This window comes from Melospiza georgiana, chromosome 8 (genome assembly GCF_028018845.1).
Source record: "Melospiza georgiana isolate bMelGeo1 chromosome 8, bMelGeo1.pri, whole genome shotgun sequence".
In the NCBI taxonomy this organism is placed as follows: Eukaryota; Metazoa; Chordata; class Aves; order Passeriformes; family Passerellidae; genus Melospiza; species Melospiza georgiana.
Window position 1 is genome coordinate 24242823 of NC_080437.1, and position 18902 is coordinate 24261724.

Below are 18902 nucleotides of genomic sequence, written 5' to 3' on the forward strand. Positions count from 1 at the left end.
TGACCAGAATGAAATGTAAAGCAATTGCCTGGTTAGCACCAAGCAGCTCACTGAAATATCTACATACTGAAGGTTATGCTGTATTTCTTAACTGGATGGATGTAGTCAGTCAAAATGTGCCCTTACCAACTCAAATTTAACCACAATCAAGACTTCAGAAAAACAAGATGCCTTTTAAATGAGAAGTTGCGTAAATATAGCTTCTCTTGAAGGCTGTGTAGTTCACAAGTGAGACACGCCACCAAGAGATTATCTCACTTCACAGGTTGAATTTCATACATACACTTTGTGAAGGTTTAGACCACATCATCCCTCAGGCATAATGTTCAATCCAAGAAAAAAGAATCATTGCAGATTGGTATTACATGCATCTTCCCTCTGGTTCACATTTGGGACAAAGTTAAATACATGTTTTCTTGCTTTTAAAACAACAGCCTCAAAGACCAGGCCCTGCTTGTGAGAGGGTAAGAAAAAGCAGTAAGTATATTTTTGCAGTCACATGTCTGGACTTTTGCAAACCCAAACTGGGTGCAACCAGCTGACTTTGATTAGAGTTCATGACACAAAAATGGCCCAACCTTTTTTTCCTTAACAAAAAGATCTCATAAGTATCTCCCACTGCAGGAAAATGAGACAATTCAGCATGCTCCTCCTGCTGCTTTCAAATATACTAAACTTAGAATACACTTTGGGTCAGATATTCTGCTCAGCATTTTATGCTTCAATCTTTATGTAGAAAAAGCATGTGAATGATACCAGGCACAACCAGAGAGTGGAGAAAAAGGTCTGACATTTCTTATCTTTAGAGATGCAAAATTAGATGTCAACCTGCAAAATAAAAGCATCATCAGCCTTTATTATGTATTTAATCTGAAGAGACATGTACAACCACTATTAAAAAACAGAAGTGTTTGTAAATTTAGATTGACTTCACAGCAAATTGTGGAAAGAGGAAGATAATGGTTTAGTGAATATGAACAGGAATTTGCAGGAATTCCACAACTGGCAGGGTAGACATGGACATCCTGTTGCCCTGTTCCTGAAGCTTTGTGTGGAAATGGCAGATTTCCCAGTCTGTGCTGCTTCCAGCAGGCTCACAGACATTTACAGACCCACCAAGACACTTACAAATGCCTGCCTCCATAGAATCCTTACAGGTGGCTTTAAGTCAGCAGCATCACCAGATGAATTAATTTTATATATGGGGAGCAACTGGTAGTTTTAGGAAGCAGGGCTACACTGTAACACTTGGGCACAGCAATCTCCACCCATGTGCCCTTTCTATTTCATCAGGAGTTGCACTTTAGATCTTGGCTGCAATAAGGTGCTGTAACTACTGCCATGTCCTTAAGTCATCCTTTGCCATTGATACTAGACCCTTTGCAGCTAAAGAATACTAATGGTTTGGCCTCACCTCCTTACATTTGTGACAAGTGGATGGGCAGAGCTATTCTGGTCTGGTTGCAAACTCAATTTTATTATTTTGTTTCTTAGGAACAGCACAACTCACTGAGGCATGTATCTAACAAAGCACTGCTTCCTTAAAAAGGGAAAACTCTGCTCACAGAAGATTTTGTTAAATGGATGTGAAACATGATTAGCCCTTCAACCCTCTGAACCAACAAGAATGTTTCAGCTATTTCACACATGAAATCCTTATCAAAATTACTTTCCTCATAAAAAATGTTAAATAGCTTGAAAATGCTAAGCAGAAGCCTTATTTTTTCAGAAACTGAACTAACTTTGTTAAGTACACAGTTAAGCTGTATTTTTCAAACAATCTTAATTCTGTTCAAAGCACTGGGAAAATAATCTGACCCAACTTTACTCTATATTAGTAACACATACCCATGATCTGAAATTACCTTTAATTCTGGTCATTCCTTGGGACTGTGCTAGGAGGACAGAGATAAGATGCCTCATGATTTTGAAGAAGCTTTATTGTTTTATTCACTCAAGGGGGAGAGCAGGAGAGAGAATGGAGTAGTAAAAATGAAACCAGAATACTGAACACTTGAGAATTTCAGAAAGCTAAAAAATACTTTCAGAGTTTAGGAGGCTTTTTTTCATTATATGACTTAATTTAGAATTTAGTGTTCATCATCTTTTCCCAGGCAGTTTCTTACCTTCTTCCCTCCCATTCCCTTCACTAGAACCTGCTTATACTCAGGACATCCTGCACAGACTGCAGAGTCTGCACCAGTGCAATTCCTTGCCTTTAATTTTCTCCCTCAGAGTGATATTCACTAGGACACTTGCACTTTGTAAATATGCAAATTGATGCATATACATTATTTACATACACATTTCCCCCAACTATTAAAATACTCACATATTAACTGCTTGATTCCTATCTATTTTGCATTCTGATAGACTAAAATCAGCTGCTTCCTGGGCAACTGGGAATAGACCAGTAACAAATATGGTATGGCCAGGAAATTTGGAATGTCTCTACAAGTATTTATAGCACCTGCCCAAAATTCTCAGAAAAAGCCCTGTAGGAAGAAATTAACCAAGAGCAGTGAGATGTGTTGATTTCATGGGGTGCTTTCATGGGGTTCCCTGGAGAAAGACCTGGAAAAATTGTGTAACACCTACATGTATACTTCCACTTTAATAGTGGGGAAATCAATGCAGTTTCCAAACATTTCCTATTTTTCTGAAACACAGCAGCTCTACAAGTTATAATGCTGCTCTAAGTACAAGAAGATTATTGCCACTGGACTACTAAAAACTAAAATAAAGCAGGTACTTAGCATAACTAAGATTTTTTTTTTAATGCTACAACAGCCATTTGATTACTGGGCACAATGAGCTTAAAATCCAATGAGTCTATCTATTTAACTTCCTAGCAAAACTCCTGCAGTGCCTTTATGCTTTATACAATTCACAGTTAAACATGCTTTCTTTCCATCTTTTAAGGCTAGAATTTATATTTCATGTTGAGAACTCCCTTCTGAAGAACGAACAAGCGACTAGATAGATCAAATTGCCAGAAGTTCAGCACTTCTATAAAGGTATCCACAGAAGAGGCTTTTGGCAAGAAACAGCTCTCTTCAACTGGCTGTTTAGAGACAACACCTGTACCACTTCTTGCTCAGGTCCCTCTCAAACTAAGGACATATTGCATGGAAATGCTAATCTATTAAGTATCTAACTATTTATCTGTCTACAGAGGTATGACCTAATGGTCTGAAAAAATATGACCTAAAGAGCCAGGAATTTATGTTTGGTTCCGAAATTCTATTGCTGTATATATCTGATCTTTTACCACCTTAGTTTTCCAATCTATAAGACAAGGGGGATATAAAACTGCATGTACACTACTTTATGTATGCATTCTGTGAGATCTGCCCAATGCCACATCTGAGAATAGCTGGGATAATATTTTCAATGGAAAGCACTACAAAGGTGTAAAAAGCAGAACACTTCCATCTCTTGCTCTTATGCCCTCCATTTTCTATTAGCAATAAACACATAATCAAAGCAATGGCTTCAGGAAGTTATTTCAGTAGGAAAGAGAGACAAATATCTAAATAAGAAAAGGGAAAACCTCAGCTGAGCAACCAGAAAGAGTAGTAGTTTTAATTTAAAAAATTTCGTTATTCATGCATTGTTGTGGGCATTAAGAGCACAACTACCTGCCCTGTGGCTTGGGATAACTACCCATGCAATACAGAGATTAGCTAGCAGTTACTCCTAGACAAACCATGATGGTGTTAGATCATGCCTTGACATACAGTAGGAACACAAATTAAAATATTATGAAATTTCATGCCGGTATAGGGCTTTTTATTCAAAAGCTATTATCTGCTTTGCAAACTGACCCTACAAGAGACCTCTCCAGCAGGGTAGGGTGGAACAGAACAGTTTTTTGAAAGACCAGGAGCAAGCTCCCTCTGGCTGCAGATGTACCTGGCAGTGCAGTGATGAAGTCCCGCTGTAACATGGGTTTGAGGTATGAGTTTATGTGTCCGTGCTGGTAGTGACACATCTGGGAGATGAGGTGCTCCACAAACTCCACCTGGTCAGACTCGGACCATTGCTCAAAGTACTTGACGCAGAGCTCCTTCTCCTTCTCATAGCTCGCAGACAGTTTTCTTTGCTTGGGCACAATCATACTGGAAGTGCCATTGGCAAGTTTTGTCTGTAAACAGGAAGGAGAGGAACAACCCAAATAACACATATGAGAAAAAAACACAAGCAGTTGTACAATTTCTTTTCGGGGGCAGACAACAGAAGGCAAAAAGCACTCTGACACACGAAAGCTGTCAGACCACAGATCCCGGCTGCTGTCATCAGCCTGAGTGCAGCCTGCAGGACAATGCACTGCCTCGTGCCAGAGTTACACACAAAGGACTCTGGTCACATGGGAAGCCTTCAGCAACACTTTAACATAAACACAACTTTATTTAACACGTAGACAGTAAAATGCATTTGGATTTCTAATGTACATACACCAGTTACTTCAATGCACCTACAGCAAATTGCATTTGTATTCTGTTTTTTTTCTTCTGAAGAATGGATTGCTGCTAAAATTCATAGGGAATGCATGAAAGGGATGAAAAAAATTGAATTACACCTTGAGAGCAAAGCCAGCTAAAATACACCCTGACATTTGGTAAATACTTCTTTCACAGAATAAAATATTTTCAACTTTCTGAGCACTGTTAATATCTTGACAGAAGGAGTCAGCTGAAAGAAGAGTTTCAGGGACAAAGCAAAACATTGACATTTCAATTTACTACTTGATAGTAAGATATAAATTCTGCTTTCTAAATTATTTAACTGGAAGAAAAGTCTGCATTTTGCATTGTAAGGGTATCCTTTGTCAAAGTAAGATTAACCATTTGCTGGGAAATTATTTTTCTTATGCTGGTCAAATAGTTTCTATTTTCTGCTGAAAACAATGTGATTTTCTCTTTTTCATTGCAACAGTTTAACACCAGACAGCATTATAATAACAGTCAATATCATTACATCATTTTTATTGTCAAAATACACACAGAGCTTCTTCATTAATTATCAAATAATTAAAAATAACTTACAGATCTAAGAACACTTAAAATACTGAGGTAGGGATGCCTTATTTTTTTTCTATGATAATTCCAAGCATTGACCTTGCCAGAGGCCCTTATTAAATTTAAGGGAAAAAAATGAATCCTTAAATCTCTCTGCAAAGATATCTAATGAACTAAAAGAAATGCAATGATTAATTGATTTTACAGGAAAAGGAAAAACAACAAAAAAGCCTCTTTTCAGCAAGTGCCAAAACAACAGGCTATTTAGACACCACAAAATTTAGTCACCAGTAGTAGATTTGGAATGCAGAAGTTTCTCATTTCTCAGGAATAAATAACTCCTGAACTTCAATACCTCCCAATCCCAACAGGAATCCTGACTTTGGAACACCAAAATTTGAAAATCTGACAATCTACTTAAGTGATCACCATATAAATTTCATTTTCTTAGAGATAATGCACCTAAATACTCTCTCCAACATTTCTAGAGAGCTGGATCTTTCTTTGGTAGAAAAAGACAGTAAAGAGTTGTGATTTTTAACAAGCAGCTCTTTTCTATTTCTGGATTGCAGTTTGACTTAAGCTTCTTTCAGAACACAGAGCATGGTGATCATATCATGAGTGCTCCATTCTGCAGCTCAATGTTTTCAGGTTTATCCCCACTCCTCCCTGCAAATGTGTGGCTGTGGCTGTGTGTGGCTGTGTCCAGCAAGATCATGCAAGACAAGGACACGAGTTATGATTTAATTCAATCCTGACATGGACAGCACGACTGCAAACAAGTCATAGAGCCAGAAAGGAAAACTCTCTCTTGGGCCAAGAGAAATCACTAAAGGGACTGTGGGCATCAAGTCCTGTGTGTGAAAGACTGGAGTGTTTCTAGCAAAGTCCACAGTAGTTCAGGGCCTGGCAAAAGATGATTACCTGTGGAGTGGACTGAACACCTGTGTTAAGGGATTCTGGTAATTTTTGCTGCAGTTAAACTGCCTGCAATACAGGCATCCCAGTAAAAATACTGGCTTAAGACAGTGGGGAGATACTGCAACCCACAAGTTTGATCTCATTTAATTTTTCATTTTGTTTGCTGTGCATCTTACAAAAACGGGTTGTCTCTACAAAGCATTTATTAAAAATCTATGCAAGTGTCTTTTAATTTGAGGGACTCTGAAGTCTGCCTAACATGCTGAGCCTGAGTGGAGCATATAGCTCATGTGCAAAGCCAATGAAGGGGCAGCTTCTTTCACAGGGTGGCACCACATTCTGGCCTTTCCTTGCCTTCTGAACATCCTTCTCCCAGCAGCTTTCAGCTCCCAATTACACCTAAAACATTGGTTTGTGGTATCAAACAGAAGCTGCAACATCTGCAAATACAAGTCATGGCTTATGTGTGTGCAAATAGATGGCTTAGATGGGACAAAACAATTCATTCTGCCTGAACACAGGCTTCTTGGATAGGAATAATGAGTAAATTACAGAATCCATTGACCAGTACTTTTAACAGCTCTGGAAGTGAAGCTCCAGATTTATAAAGTGGGTCTGCTAAGAAAAGCACTTTACAGTGTTTATGTCCAAATTAGTGGTCATGAGAACACAATATTTTTTAGGTTCACACTTCAGCTGCATTCTTATAATGTCACTTGAGACCTGGTCTGCATCCTTGCCTGCTCTGGTTTCACACCAAAAGGAGTGAGCATAAGCCCAGAGTGTGCCCAGCATGGCCTATGGTTTGTACCAGCAGGGGATCAAGAGGACAGGACATGCCATGAACACACCAGCTCTGCAGAGTAGAGACAGATAAACTGATAGGGCTCTCAAATCACTCAAACTACAGTTTAGAACAAAAGTTACAGAATTTTAATTTAAAGATTCCTGAAAATCCATTGGTAGTTCAGTGAAAAAGGCCTATTACAAAATAAAGCATCAACAAAACAACATCATCAAGCATCTGTATTATTGAATAATCTACAGCCTCCTGCCTCTCTTGATACAATAATCAGGCCTCACCTGATAAAGAAAAACCTGTTCCACTTGCCCTCCACACTGCTAGGGTAAATATCCATCCAAATACACTGTTCACTATCACATTTTCTATAAACTTGCCTTCCAAAAATGGCAAAGAAGAATAAGCACTGGTAGCTCATCATCTGGGAGGAAATTTGAGTATAACAGAGCAAACTACTAAGTTGGAACAGATGAAGCTTTCCCAACTCCGTTTCCACAAAGGCCTGTGTGTGAGGGCTGAGAGGTGCCCCAGCCGGCTCTGGGCACCACGACTCATCTGCAGGAATGGCAGAGATGTCCTCTGACAATGCTGAGCTGAGCTCATAAGCCAGGAAACCCAGGGGACTGAGTGCCTCAGGTTGGTACTAGCTCAGGGATCCACGTACCATGCTCCAGTGCAGCCCGTAATTACAAGACCATTTCTCCAAATGGCTACATTTAACACAAAGCACATTTGTATGCCCAGTGAAGTAGAAGAGGACTAATATATGAAAGGACTTTAATCTAAATAATGGCTTGCAACTGTAGGAAGGTGCAATATTTCAACACAGATAAATAAAGACTGGATAAATCTCCTGCTTTGCATATAAAACAAACCAGCTATGGTAAATCACAGCTGTAACCCATATATGATAATCAAGGTTACTTTTGGTTTTGTTCAGTACAGGGGACCACGGAGTCTCCTAAAGCACAGAAAAAACCAAAACCAAGCAACTTCCCTGACTGTAGTACAGCAGTAGTGTTTACCCACCAATGTGAGTGGTCACAACTTTTATGCATTTTAAAAAAAAATTATATCCTCTAGTCACTGCAGAGGACTTTGTTCAGGCACCTTTCACTGGGTAGATGAATTCAGGTTTTGTGTTACTCAGTGCAAGACGACATCTCTTCAAGTCAAGGAGAAACTGCCTCCTAGAATGTTAAGAATGGCTTAAATGATCCCAGCAAGGTTTGGCACGTTCTGAACCTTCAAGACATCTTCACGCTGAAGCTCTGAAAATACTGAGAGAGCTTAGACCACCACTGCAAATTTCAGTTTCTCCGCAGATAAAAGGAAAGGTCTTCTCTTCCACAGTCCAGTACCAACAGGTCATACTGGGTTTCCTCCCTCCTTCCTGGACTCACTGGGACTACAGGCTCTGACACAGACAAATGTCCTTTACTGCTTTTCTGCAACTGCAGCATTTCACCTCCAATTGCTTGCACCGCCCGTTGTGGTTAAGTCACTGATCTAGACAGAGCCACCTTAACAGGAATTTTGGATGGGTCTTAGTGAAGGGGAGGAAAAAAGAGGACATAATGTTTAATTATAAGAAATGATTGAAATAGGCACAGACATACCCCGGGTGCCTCTGCACTGCAGCAAGCTCTAAACTTGTTATCGTTAATGGTTTAAATTTCACTGTGCTAATCATTTCAGGACACAAGCCTTTCTTGATAATCTAATGAATTATTCCAACATCCTTCAGCAAAAAAAATCCTCCATGACAGCACTAATTACAAGACGTTTTCCCAGTGCTTATGTAAAATATGACAGAGCAGCAGCTTAGGGAATTGCAGAAAACTGCTTCTAATTTCCACTGAGAAACTGACAAACACCTCTCTTTCATCTCTCCCAGCTCTCAAGTAAGATTTAACTTTCTCATTTAGTTAATTACCGAGTGAGGATCATCATTTTCCCGGATCGGAGCGGCACAGAGCCTTTATCGTGTTAACTTGTGAACTTGATCGATGGCTGCTGCTAAAACTTAATAACTTCACCCCCTGGCAAATTGTAAGATAAATATAATAGGAGAAACTCTGACAGTAAAAACCTGCCAGAAATGAGCGCTGTGTTTATGTTTCTTTGCAGGCAGCAAAAAAACAACCGACAGCTTATTACTGGGTGCGTGTTACTTATATTTAAAAGACTCCAGGCAGTTAACTTTCTACGTACTGTTCAAACTTTACTCACAAGATAAAAGACACTGGGGGAAAAAACCCAAGCAAAGGAATGACAAAGAAAGGAACCACAGAGGTGTATGTCCAGGGGCCTAGGAAGGTGGGGAGAGACAGGAGCGTCACAGTGGAAGCAAAGTCATGCTTGCCTCTATATCCTGAATATTCCTCAAGATTGACCACATTAAAAATGTGCATAACTGTGAATCCAAACTTTTCACCAGAAGCAAAAGCTCAGGAATTCTGGATCAAGTTAGAAGCATGTGGGAAAAGCAGAGGGATTAAAAAGTACCAGCATGGCCATAGGATGATTTGGTTTGATGCCTGAAAAGGTGTTCTTAGCCAGAGAACTCAGCCCAGCTGAACTTCCCAAAGTTACTTGGGTGGCCATGGAACTGTTTGCTACTGCCCTTGATGAAGTAGCACTCGATGCCACAACAATGCAACCACAGCAATGTAACAAAAATGGTGAAATGGAGCTGAGGTATGTCAGCCCTCCATGCTAAAGGCAGAGATAGTTATATGAGAATGCAGCTCAAAGGGTGTTTTTTGCACGTCCTAAAGGCAGTAATACCATAATTAAGAGGATACAGGTTCCGTTTCTATGGCTGGCTTCTTCTTTTTTAGGCTTGCAATGACCAAATGCTGCAAAACTGATTCCCAGACTGCCATGGCAAAGCAAAGAGGAAAGAAGTTCCTTTGCAGCTCCTCACTGGCAGCTCTCTGTAAAATAACTCCTTTGCTTTGAGAATTGGGGGGTGGTGAGGGGGTTGTCTCACCATAAAAAACACGATCTCATGAGCCATAGCACCTGAGAGACATGAGTAGGGCAGCCAGCTCCTCATTTTTCTCCTTTGCAGGATGAACCTGCTTTTCCAGTGTTTGAGTTGACAGCAAGGCTACAATGCTAGGTCATTAAACAACTCACTCCATTTACTTTTATTTTAAAAGCTCAGTTTAGAATCTACCCATTTCTGCCTGCCTCCATCTCACATAACAGCCTCTGTGAGGTTAACCATGGGTTTAGCTCATATATGGACTTACTCGCTCAGTAGTGAATTACTTTCCACACTGCAAAGCTCACTGAAACATCTGAAAAACGAACATAACCCAGAAGTAGATGATCATCAATCACATCTGAGAGTCAAAAAGAAAGCACCATGAAAGAAACCACAGCATCTCTACTGTTTATTTTCAAGAGAAAATTCAAAACACACATACTGAAATTAACAGCACCCTAGGAACTAGCAATTTTGCTTCTCTGGAGCTTTAGGCTGCTTGTCCACATTTGGTTTCTAATCACACTGCAGAAAAGCTTTGTAAGAAAGGATACATCTAGATGAAAGATCACTGGAATTACGCTGGACACAGCAGCCCAACCTGCTGCACTGTCTGAAATCCTGGGAGGGCAATAGTTTTCAGAGGTACCATCTAAGTACCCATGATATGGTGTCAGCCTGAAGGGCACCTGGCTAAGGATATTACCTCAGATACAGAAGAGGGGGAAAAGGCTGATTTTGTTCAAGGCTAGGAAAAGCTGCAGGCACCAAAGGAGGAATGTGGGGAGTCTCTCTTGGGACTGGGGAGATAGGACTGAGCCATGGGAACTTGCACACAGGCTATACAAAGAGCAGCAATAATACCTTGCTGGACAAGATGCTCCCCTCCCACACTGCTACACAGTAAACAGCAACAGGGAGGAGATTAAAAAACTATTCTTTTAAGCTAATACTTAATGTTTCAGACAGGCTAATAAAGTTTAATTGTCTGGAATCTCATAGCTCTTACTGTAAACTTTCCTTCGATATAGGTCTCCCACCTAGATTTTAAGTGTGGACAAAAACCTCCAAAATAAAATTTCTCTGATGCCAGCAATGGATGTGAATTGGGAGTCCCTCTCCTCCTCCTCATCTCCAAGTTGTCTTAGCAAATAACAAGCACTGATGAGAAATCTGCTTGCATCAGCACAGCACTGGCATATGTTACTTTCCCAAACTATGATCCCTGACCAAATGCCTATCTAGACATATGGGGGGGAGGGCAGGCACCATCACTCTTAAAGGGACAGATTTCAGAGCACACCTTTCACTAGCTGTAAAGTGATCATACACTAATTTCAAAGCAGACACTCCAGTAACAACAAATCTCTTCCACGGGAAACCACCAAAGGAAATGCTTTCTTCCTTGGCATGGCTACCAGAACCACAGCTGAATTGCTGGGACCATTACATGTTATTACTGTTAATGCAGGGAAGGAATATTCACATTATGACTTGGAGAACCAGTCTACTGAAGTCATCAGGTAATGGCCAGTAGCAGCAAAGCGCTCATTTATGTCAGGGAGAGGCATAAGTAAACAATGCTCTAAGCAGCAGTTACACAGTTTTCTGGAACAGTTGCTTCTGGTTTTAAAACACTCAAGTATGATCTACTGCCTGAGTGAAGTCACTCTTAATGGGTGTTACTGTTGATTTCCTTCTTACTTCATGTGCTCCCCTAACAGAGAGAAAGGCAGTCAGGAACAGGTAGGTGGACTCAAGTGATTCAAAACATGGCTGAAGTAACAGAGAAGACTGACACTACTGTGAACAACACAAAGGGAGAGAAAATGATTGTAAAAACCTGTTATCTGCTCTCAATAACACTACTGAGATTTTCCAACCACATGGTTCTGCCTATGTAAAACTCTTAGCACCATGAAACACAAGCCCTCCAAGATGGCTTACTCAGTAGTATTTTCCATGAGTTTTTTCTTTGAGATGCATTTTGCTACCAACAACAAAGAGGGCATAAGCACACCAAACTACTTGGCCAAGGCAATGTGAGAGATTCAGAACTGGAAGTCAGGAATATACATGCTGGGTATCATATAATATTTCCCAGCTACAGGAGTATACATATTTCCAGGCATACTGGAGAGATGTAAAAAACAAAAACCCAGCAGCATTCTGAAGATGCACAAGATTCATGTATGTGCTCTGCTCCCATTGCAAATGTACTCCTTGGATCTGCTGGAGGAGTTGGCTACATGAGCCCTCCCTAACCTATTTCAGTCAAAATAAGCTTGTTAGCAGAGACCTGCTATTTAAACTGTCTACACTAAAACATCTCATCTTAACTGAGAGCAGGTTTGCAGTTTTGCTGACAGATCCTGGAGGGCAGCAACTTGCAGCAGCCAGGAGAAGGCTGCATGGTATTCTTTTCCACCAATACAGCCAGATCTAGAAGAGGACATCTCAGCAACTCACACTGGCTGATACCAATACTACTGCTGTTAGCAGCTACCACAGAGGCAGCTGCAAGAGGACAAATCCATTAAATATTCTTGTACAGTGCTAAGTTAAAGTTGGTCAGTGGTCTGCAGCCAAAATCTTGAGATTTTGCCTTGTAGCCTCCTATAACCTCTACAAGGTCATGCAATAATCTTCTCTCGCTAACGAGCATTGTCTTCTCCAGATGAGCTGTCCTGCTAAACTTTCAGTCAAAAGTTACCTTCCTGGCAAACTGGGGTGATTCCCATGAAGGACCTTTCCAGAAGTGTGTTATGACAGGAAGAAGGGCAACAGCAACAGGTAAGCAAAGCTCTGGACATTAAAAGGAAGACTTTCAAAATATGAGTGGACAAAGTTCTAAGCAAAATGGATTGGTAGTGAAGTAATCATCTTCTGAACTGCAGACCTTCAGAGGTCCATCCTATCTTGAGGTTTTCTTTGACTTTATATCTTAAGATTGTGTTGGTCCATTCTTTCAATGGTACCTGGCAAAAGATTCATGACCTGAGAAACAGACTCCAAAAATCCATGCTGAGGACAATGAATTCTGTATCTTCAGAAATTGCATTAAGTTGGGTTAGGCCAATTGCTGCTGATATGGGAAAGCACATGACAGAAGAAAGGCAGAAACCAGTACCCTCTGCTACAGCAAGTGACCAGGTCTAACCATAACAGCACTTCAGAAAGGCACATGCAGCTCCACAGCTGAGCAGACTTTATCCCCATCAGTTGACACTCAAATTGCACAACTCAGAAGCCCAAGACACAGACTGTTCCACTAGGGATCCCTCCTTGGCTCAGTGTTTACCTGCCAATAATCTCTCAAAAAAAATACCTCAAACTAAAGGAGGGAGGAAGCTTTCCACTACTCTTCTCCCTACAGTAGACTCAATCAAAGTGGCCAGGTTTGAATGTAGCATATAAACAATATAAATCCCCCAGTAAATTGGGGCAAAACAGATCTGCTAGCTTCACTTGGTCCTTCAACATACTGTATTTTCCACAAAATGTTCCTCCACTCAAAGCCATGGTTCTGCTATTCCTTTTAGTGAGTTTGTTAATAAACAATGAAAATAGCATCAATTTCCCTATATTTTCCTTTCCACAAATAAAACCCAAGTTTTCTCTTCTTTTTTCATCCCATTCTGAGAGTTACTTTTGTGTCATATCAAGAATGTTACCAGTGTGGAGTATATGATGTGAGAAATCTCTCCCATCCTCATGCACAGATGCATCTCATTTCTAAATTTATCTAACAACCACCACCATTTCCTATAACTTCTACTATAATAATTGGCTAAACATCTAAGAACCTATTACATGCTGAGCAAAGTAGCTTCTACTTCCAACAGTTTGAAATGTATTCTCTTTTAAATACCATTAGGTCTTCTATGGTGAGAATTTTTTCTCCTTTGTGAAAGGAAAAGATCATTAGACTTTAGCACTCTCTATTTGCTAAACATCTCATTGATATCTCTCACTTGTTTTCTGTATTTTCAGGTAGCTCACAATAGCTGTACTAAATCTAATAATAGTACACTCACAAACATATTATTTGCATCTTCTCATCTAGGAAGAGCAATCTGGGCTCATGACTGGAAAAACCATATGCAACTTCCTTCTACAAAATAAAAAGTCAAAAAAGTCGACGTTTCCTGCCACAGCCCAAACTGCGAGATGCACCATTGACAGCCTGTTCCTCGATCGAGGGGTTAGAGCTCCCTCTAGCACTCTCCACACAGAAGAGCCATAGATGCTAAGCTGTAACTATCTGATCTCACTCAAAGCAGTCTTGGGTAGTGTTGTTTGTGGTTTTTACTTGATTTACTTTTTTGTCACATGCATAATTAAGAACACATCCACTAGTTTATCTGAAATTCAAGAGAAACAAGTGTCATTAAAAATTCCCTCTACAACTGATTAAAAATATTCAGATTGCTGCAATTAACTGATCTTTATTTTAAAATGTAATTTAGGACAAGCTGAAGGATTATCATGTCAGCTGTGTGTACAATGTGAGATGCAGCAAGAAACTAAATGAAAAAGTTGTCGAAAATTTTCAATTTTCATGGCATCAAAAAGTCCTACTACCTCACCTCCTTTTGGCTGACGAACATCCCAATGCAGCTGACTGCAGTTGTGAATAAAGCATTTCTATTTCACATTAAATATTGAATAATGCCACTTAAGTAAAGCTAAAAAGGTGCAACAATTCTGAGCTCTGCACAATGCTGAGGACAGAGAAACATCTCACAACAGAAAGAGTGTCAGGCCTTTTCAATCATAGGTTATTACTTATTAATTCTTGATAAACTGAAAGCTGGCAGAGCAAATGTAAAAATGAGAAAGGGAAATGGGAGCCAAGTCTTTTGAGTTTTATTCCTAACTCTCCCACTCCCTTCCTGTGCTGCCATAGGCAAGCCACTCCATTTCACAAGTCTATCAGTTAAATAGATGTGTCCCAACACACTTCACACAAAGACAAAGCACTGCTTAATGCTGGGAACGAAGCCCCAGCACCAAAGGTGCTGGTTGAGGGCAATGTCACAAAGTGACACCACACCATACAAGTGTAAACTTTCTCTCAAGTGTCAGCAAACAAATCTGTCATGTGAAAGCTAAAGAAAACAGATTCATTAGTAAAGGCATGGTCTCACTTCACCAGTTAGAGAAAATGCAGCAGTACTAATTGTTTCCACAGCCTTCCAAAGCAGAACCAAAAGGCGAGTGTTGTGAAAAAATTCACGTTGAGTTTTCTCAAACTGAAACACCCAGCTACCACTCCAAAATCAATACAGACATGGCAACAACTCACACCCCGAAGGTAAGTGCCCTAGGGAGGATATGCTTTAGGTGAGTTTGTTTAGTCATCACAGCAATTCTGATGTGTAACCACTGGGGGACTTCAGAACATCGCCTGGGTTTAGAAGTTTGTGATTTTAATATTTGTATGTGACAGAGATGAGGAAATACAGTAGGATGTGCTAGGCTATCCACAGCTACGTTTTTATGTCTCTGACAAGTCCAATAAGAAAGACTAGAAGTAACTAGACCCGAGTAGATGACAGAAGCACCTGACCAAAACTTCCCAACATTGCCTGCCAATGTCCCTCAGCCCCATCTGTCAGCTGTCCTTGCCATTTTGGGCCCGAACTCTGTACACAGTCCTGCTGCTGCACCCAAATCCTGACACACAGACCTTCCTTCTGCAGTACAGATGGCATCCAAGCCCATTCCTTTTATCCCCTTAAGAGGACTTGGAGAAAAGCACTGGCAACAACTTCTCTCTCCCCACACCTCCTGCATGTGGCAGGAAAGGATTATAGTGTGACATCTGACCTGTCCAGCAGCAGTGAAAGGACATCTCAAGTGAAAGCAAGATCTCTGTAGTTGCAGATCTGTTGGTTGGGCTGCTGACCTTCAGCTGGGTGTCTCTTGGGCTGACACCACAACCCATCTGTTCTCCCCCCACCTCCACAGAGCTGTGGCTTAGGTCTGAATGAGACAGGTAAAAGGTGGTGCTGACCACACAGCAGGAAGGCAGCAGCAGCAGTTCCCCCACAGCAACCAAGTACTGAAACTTTTCAGATCTGTGATCACTTCTGTATATTAGCAGCAATATATTTCCCTTCCTTTTAGGAAAACAGCTTGCAGCTGGCTTTGTGTATTTGTTACTTCAAGGCTACATAACTTGATGTGGGTCCTTGGTGCTATCTTAGGAGATATAGGCAGGCAACAGCTAGGGCAAAATGTAGCCCTTCTTATGCAAAGCAGGTGCTGGCTTCATTTCTTGGTGAAGTTTGAGACCTCAGATTGCAGGCAGATGTTCTGAAGATGCAAAACCCAGGAGAAGCAGGTTCCTGGCAGTGGAGCTTACTTGGGAGTTATAAATTCAATATTGACTATTCTGCTGTGAGCAGAAGACTGGACCTCCTAAGGTCTTTTTCAACCTAAGTGACTCTGTATTTCTAACCTCTCTATCAGAGTTCCTATACACTTAACAGACTTTTGGATAGTTACAATTGTCAGATGTTGATGTATTCAATTTATCATAAGCAAAATCTGAAAGTCTTTTAAAAAGATGCTGTATAGACAATTATTTTTTAATAACTTTCCAACTGTAGGATTCACAAGCCTTTGCTGTTCATTTTTTGCAGCCACTAAAGACTGGGTTCTTCAAGAGTACTGCAGATATACCTGCCCTCTGGCTTTACAATCTGAGAGCAAGCAGAATTCATCTGTTCAGACATCCAATACTGACTTTCAGTTACATCCGTCCAACTATTAAAAAAATTTCAAAAACTATCGACTTTTTTATGATGCTTGTGTTCTCTAGGAACTTCAGTCAATACTCTCCACAAATTATTAAATTCCAAACAGATCTTCACTTACAACCTGAACCGGTTTCAAAACTCAGGTTTTACAATTAATTAACTGCCTGTGAAGTCTAATCATCTGTAGTCTTCTAAATTGAACCTTGAAATACTCCCATTACAACCCACCTCAGAACTATTTGGGATTACAAATTATGATCCAGAATATGCCTGACAGATCTAAATCAACATGGCAGGGAACAACCTGATTCAGCTCTGTAGTTCACACAATTTTCTAGAATACAGTGACTTGAAAGAAAACAACAAATGTACATAATTGGCATTAATTAAGAACATTTTTATTACCTACAATCAAAGACGTATAAGGAAGGTTTACTTGTCAGAGAGGGAGCTTTCTTTGCTGAGAAATTACAAGTCTTAGTTAATTAACCATCTAATTTTTTGTAGTATAGTTGTTAAGTGGTTTTCACTTTTATTTTCTTCTAAATGAACGTTAGTCTAAACAAAAGCAGTTGTTTAAAGTGAGAGAAGTGAGATCAGAAAAAAACAATGCTGAAATATTTTAGTCTTGTTTTAACTGAATTCTCAGTTTGTTGTCGCTGCTACAAAGGTTTCATCATGTGTTGAGCAGCAACAGGAGATTTTAAGACATTAATATTATGAGAAGACAGTTGAATCTGAACCTGTGCACACACATTTAGTATAGACCAATTGTATTTCACAAATTCAGGGCATCATGAAGGCAACTTTGCCTGCTGAGCACAGGCAAACAGCCTAATTACGAGTCGAGCAGGTAAGGACTACTTGCCTGACAAGATTCATTATTATGGTAAAATTTAAAAAAATGCAGCCACTTAGAATATTATTTTCAGGACTGTGAACACAACTACTTTGCTGCTCATTTTTAGTTTTCCTCAACAGTAAGGCTCAGCAATGCATACAGTGACTACTGCTGTCTCCCTCCAAGCTGCAGCCTCAATGAAGCCATTGGTTACAAGCAACAAGGCCTGCCTTGCTGAAGTTATCTTGGGTATGAGCTTCCACAGGCAGACTAATTCAAATCTATTTTTGTAAATTACAGATTGTGTTAAATATACATGAAGGAAAATATGGAACAGTTGCTTTTACTGCACAACATGAGTTATTTCCCATTACAAGTTCCCTCCGAGAAAACGATAAATTTTAAAATCTGCCAATTAGTGGCAGTGACTACTGATGATTCTGTATTCCAGTCAAGCAGTAGTATTTGCTGAGTACTGCACAGGGCAGAACAATATTCCAGGAAAATCAAGGGACCATGATACCTGACAATAACAAGTTGAAGGATGCAGTGATTAGTCGAAGCTCACTCTTCCTTTTAGAAGGATGCAGGCTGTGTCATTGCATCAGCCAGAAGGATTAAATCTTTACATGTATGTAAGCCTGTCAATACCTGAAGTACAGGTCAGAGCAATAATGTGACAACGTTTGCCTAAGAGAGAGTGATCAGAAAAGTAAGCATAAATAAATTCTTCCTAGAAAACAAAGTCCTCAACCCCACAAATGCTCAAACATATTTTCTCTTCCATTTCTTAAATCATACAACTCCCTAAGGACCATTCAATTTGTCCTAATAAAACAAAGCGGGTATGACAGCTCTCTAAAACTATATGTGGATAAACATCAAAAATGGAACAAGAACTATTAAAAAAAAAGGAAGAAACAAAGAACCAGTAGTACAATCTCTCCATGAATGAAGTAGCTTGGAAACTCTAGCTGGGGATTTCCAGTTATTACAACAACTGGGTCCTGGAAAAATCTTCTGATGGAAACAGTGGAAAAAAAGACTGCAGACCAGACCTTAACTGACTGTAGTAACTAAGTAAGTTCACTAAAGGGACAAAGTAGTATCTACAAGACAAGAGGCTGGAACCAGTGACCTGCAAGGTCCCAGAAGGTGGAATCATAGAGTCATGGAGGTTGGAAAATACCTCCAAGATCATCAAGTCTATCTGTTAGTATTGCCAAGTCCACCACTAAACTAAATGCCACATATACAAGCCTTTTGAATACCTCCAGGTCTGTGACTCAGCTTCCCTGGGCAGCTTCAAGTGCTCCATAAAACTTTCTGTGAAAAATGTTTTTATAATAGCCAATCTAAATCTTCCCTGCACAACTCGAGGCCATTTCCTCTTGTCCTGTTGCTTGTTACTTGGGAGGAGAAGGTGACTCTCACTTTTTTACACGCTCCTCTCAGGCAGCTGTAGAGAACAATAAGGTGCCTCTGAGATTCCTTTTGTCCAGGCTAAACATCCCCAGCTCCCTCAGCCACTCCTCACAGCACTTGTGCTCCAGAC

The 18902-nt window shown here is 40.2% G+C and overlaps 1 protein-coding gene across 4 annotated transcripts in view; it reads right to left on the minus strand.

The window, feature by feature from the left end:
• The window catches only part of BTRC (beta-transducin repeat containing E3 ubiquitin protein ligase), a 114857-nt gene that overhangs the window by 19255 nt on the left and 76700 nt on the right, over positions 1–18902 (minus strand). For all 4 annotated transcript variants that reach the window (XM_058029529.1, XM_058029527.1, XM_058029528.1 and 1 more), the window contains one exon: positions 3916–4147. In XM_058029529.1, coding sequence (XP_057885512.1) covers positions 3916–4147 — 232 coding nt within the window. The remainder of the gene's footprint in view (positions 1–3915; positions 4148–18902) is intronic.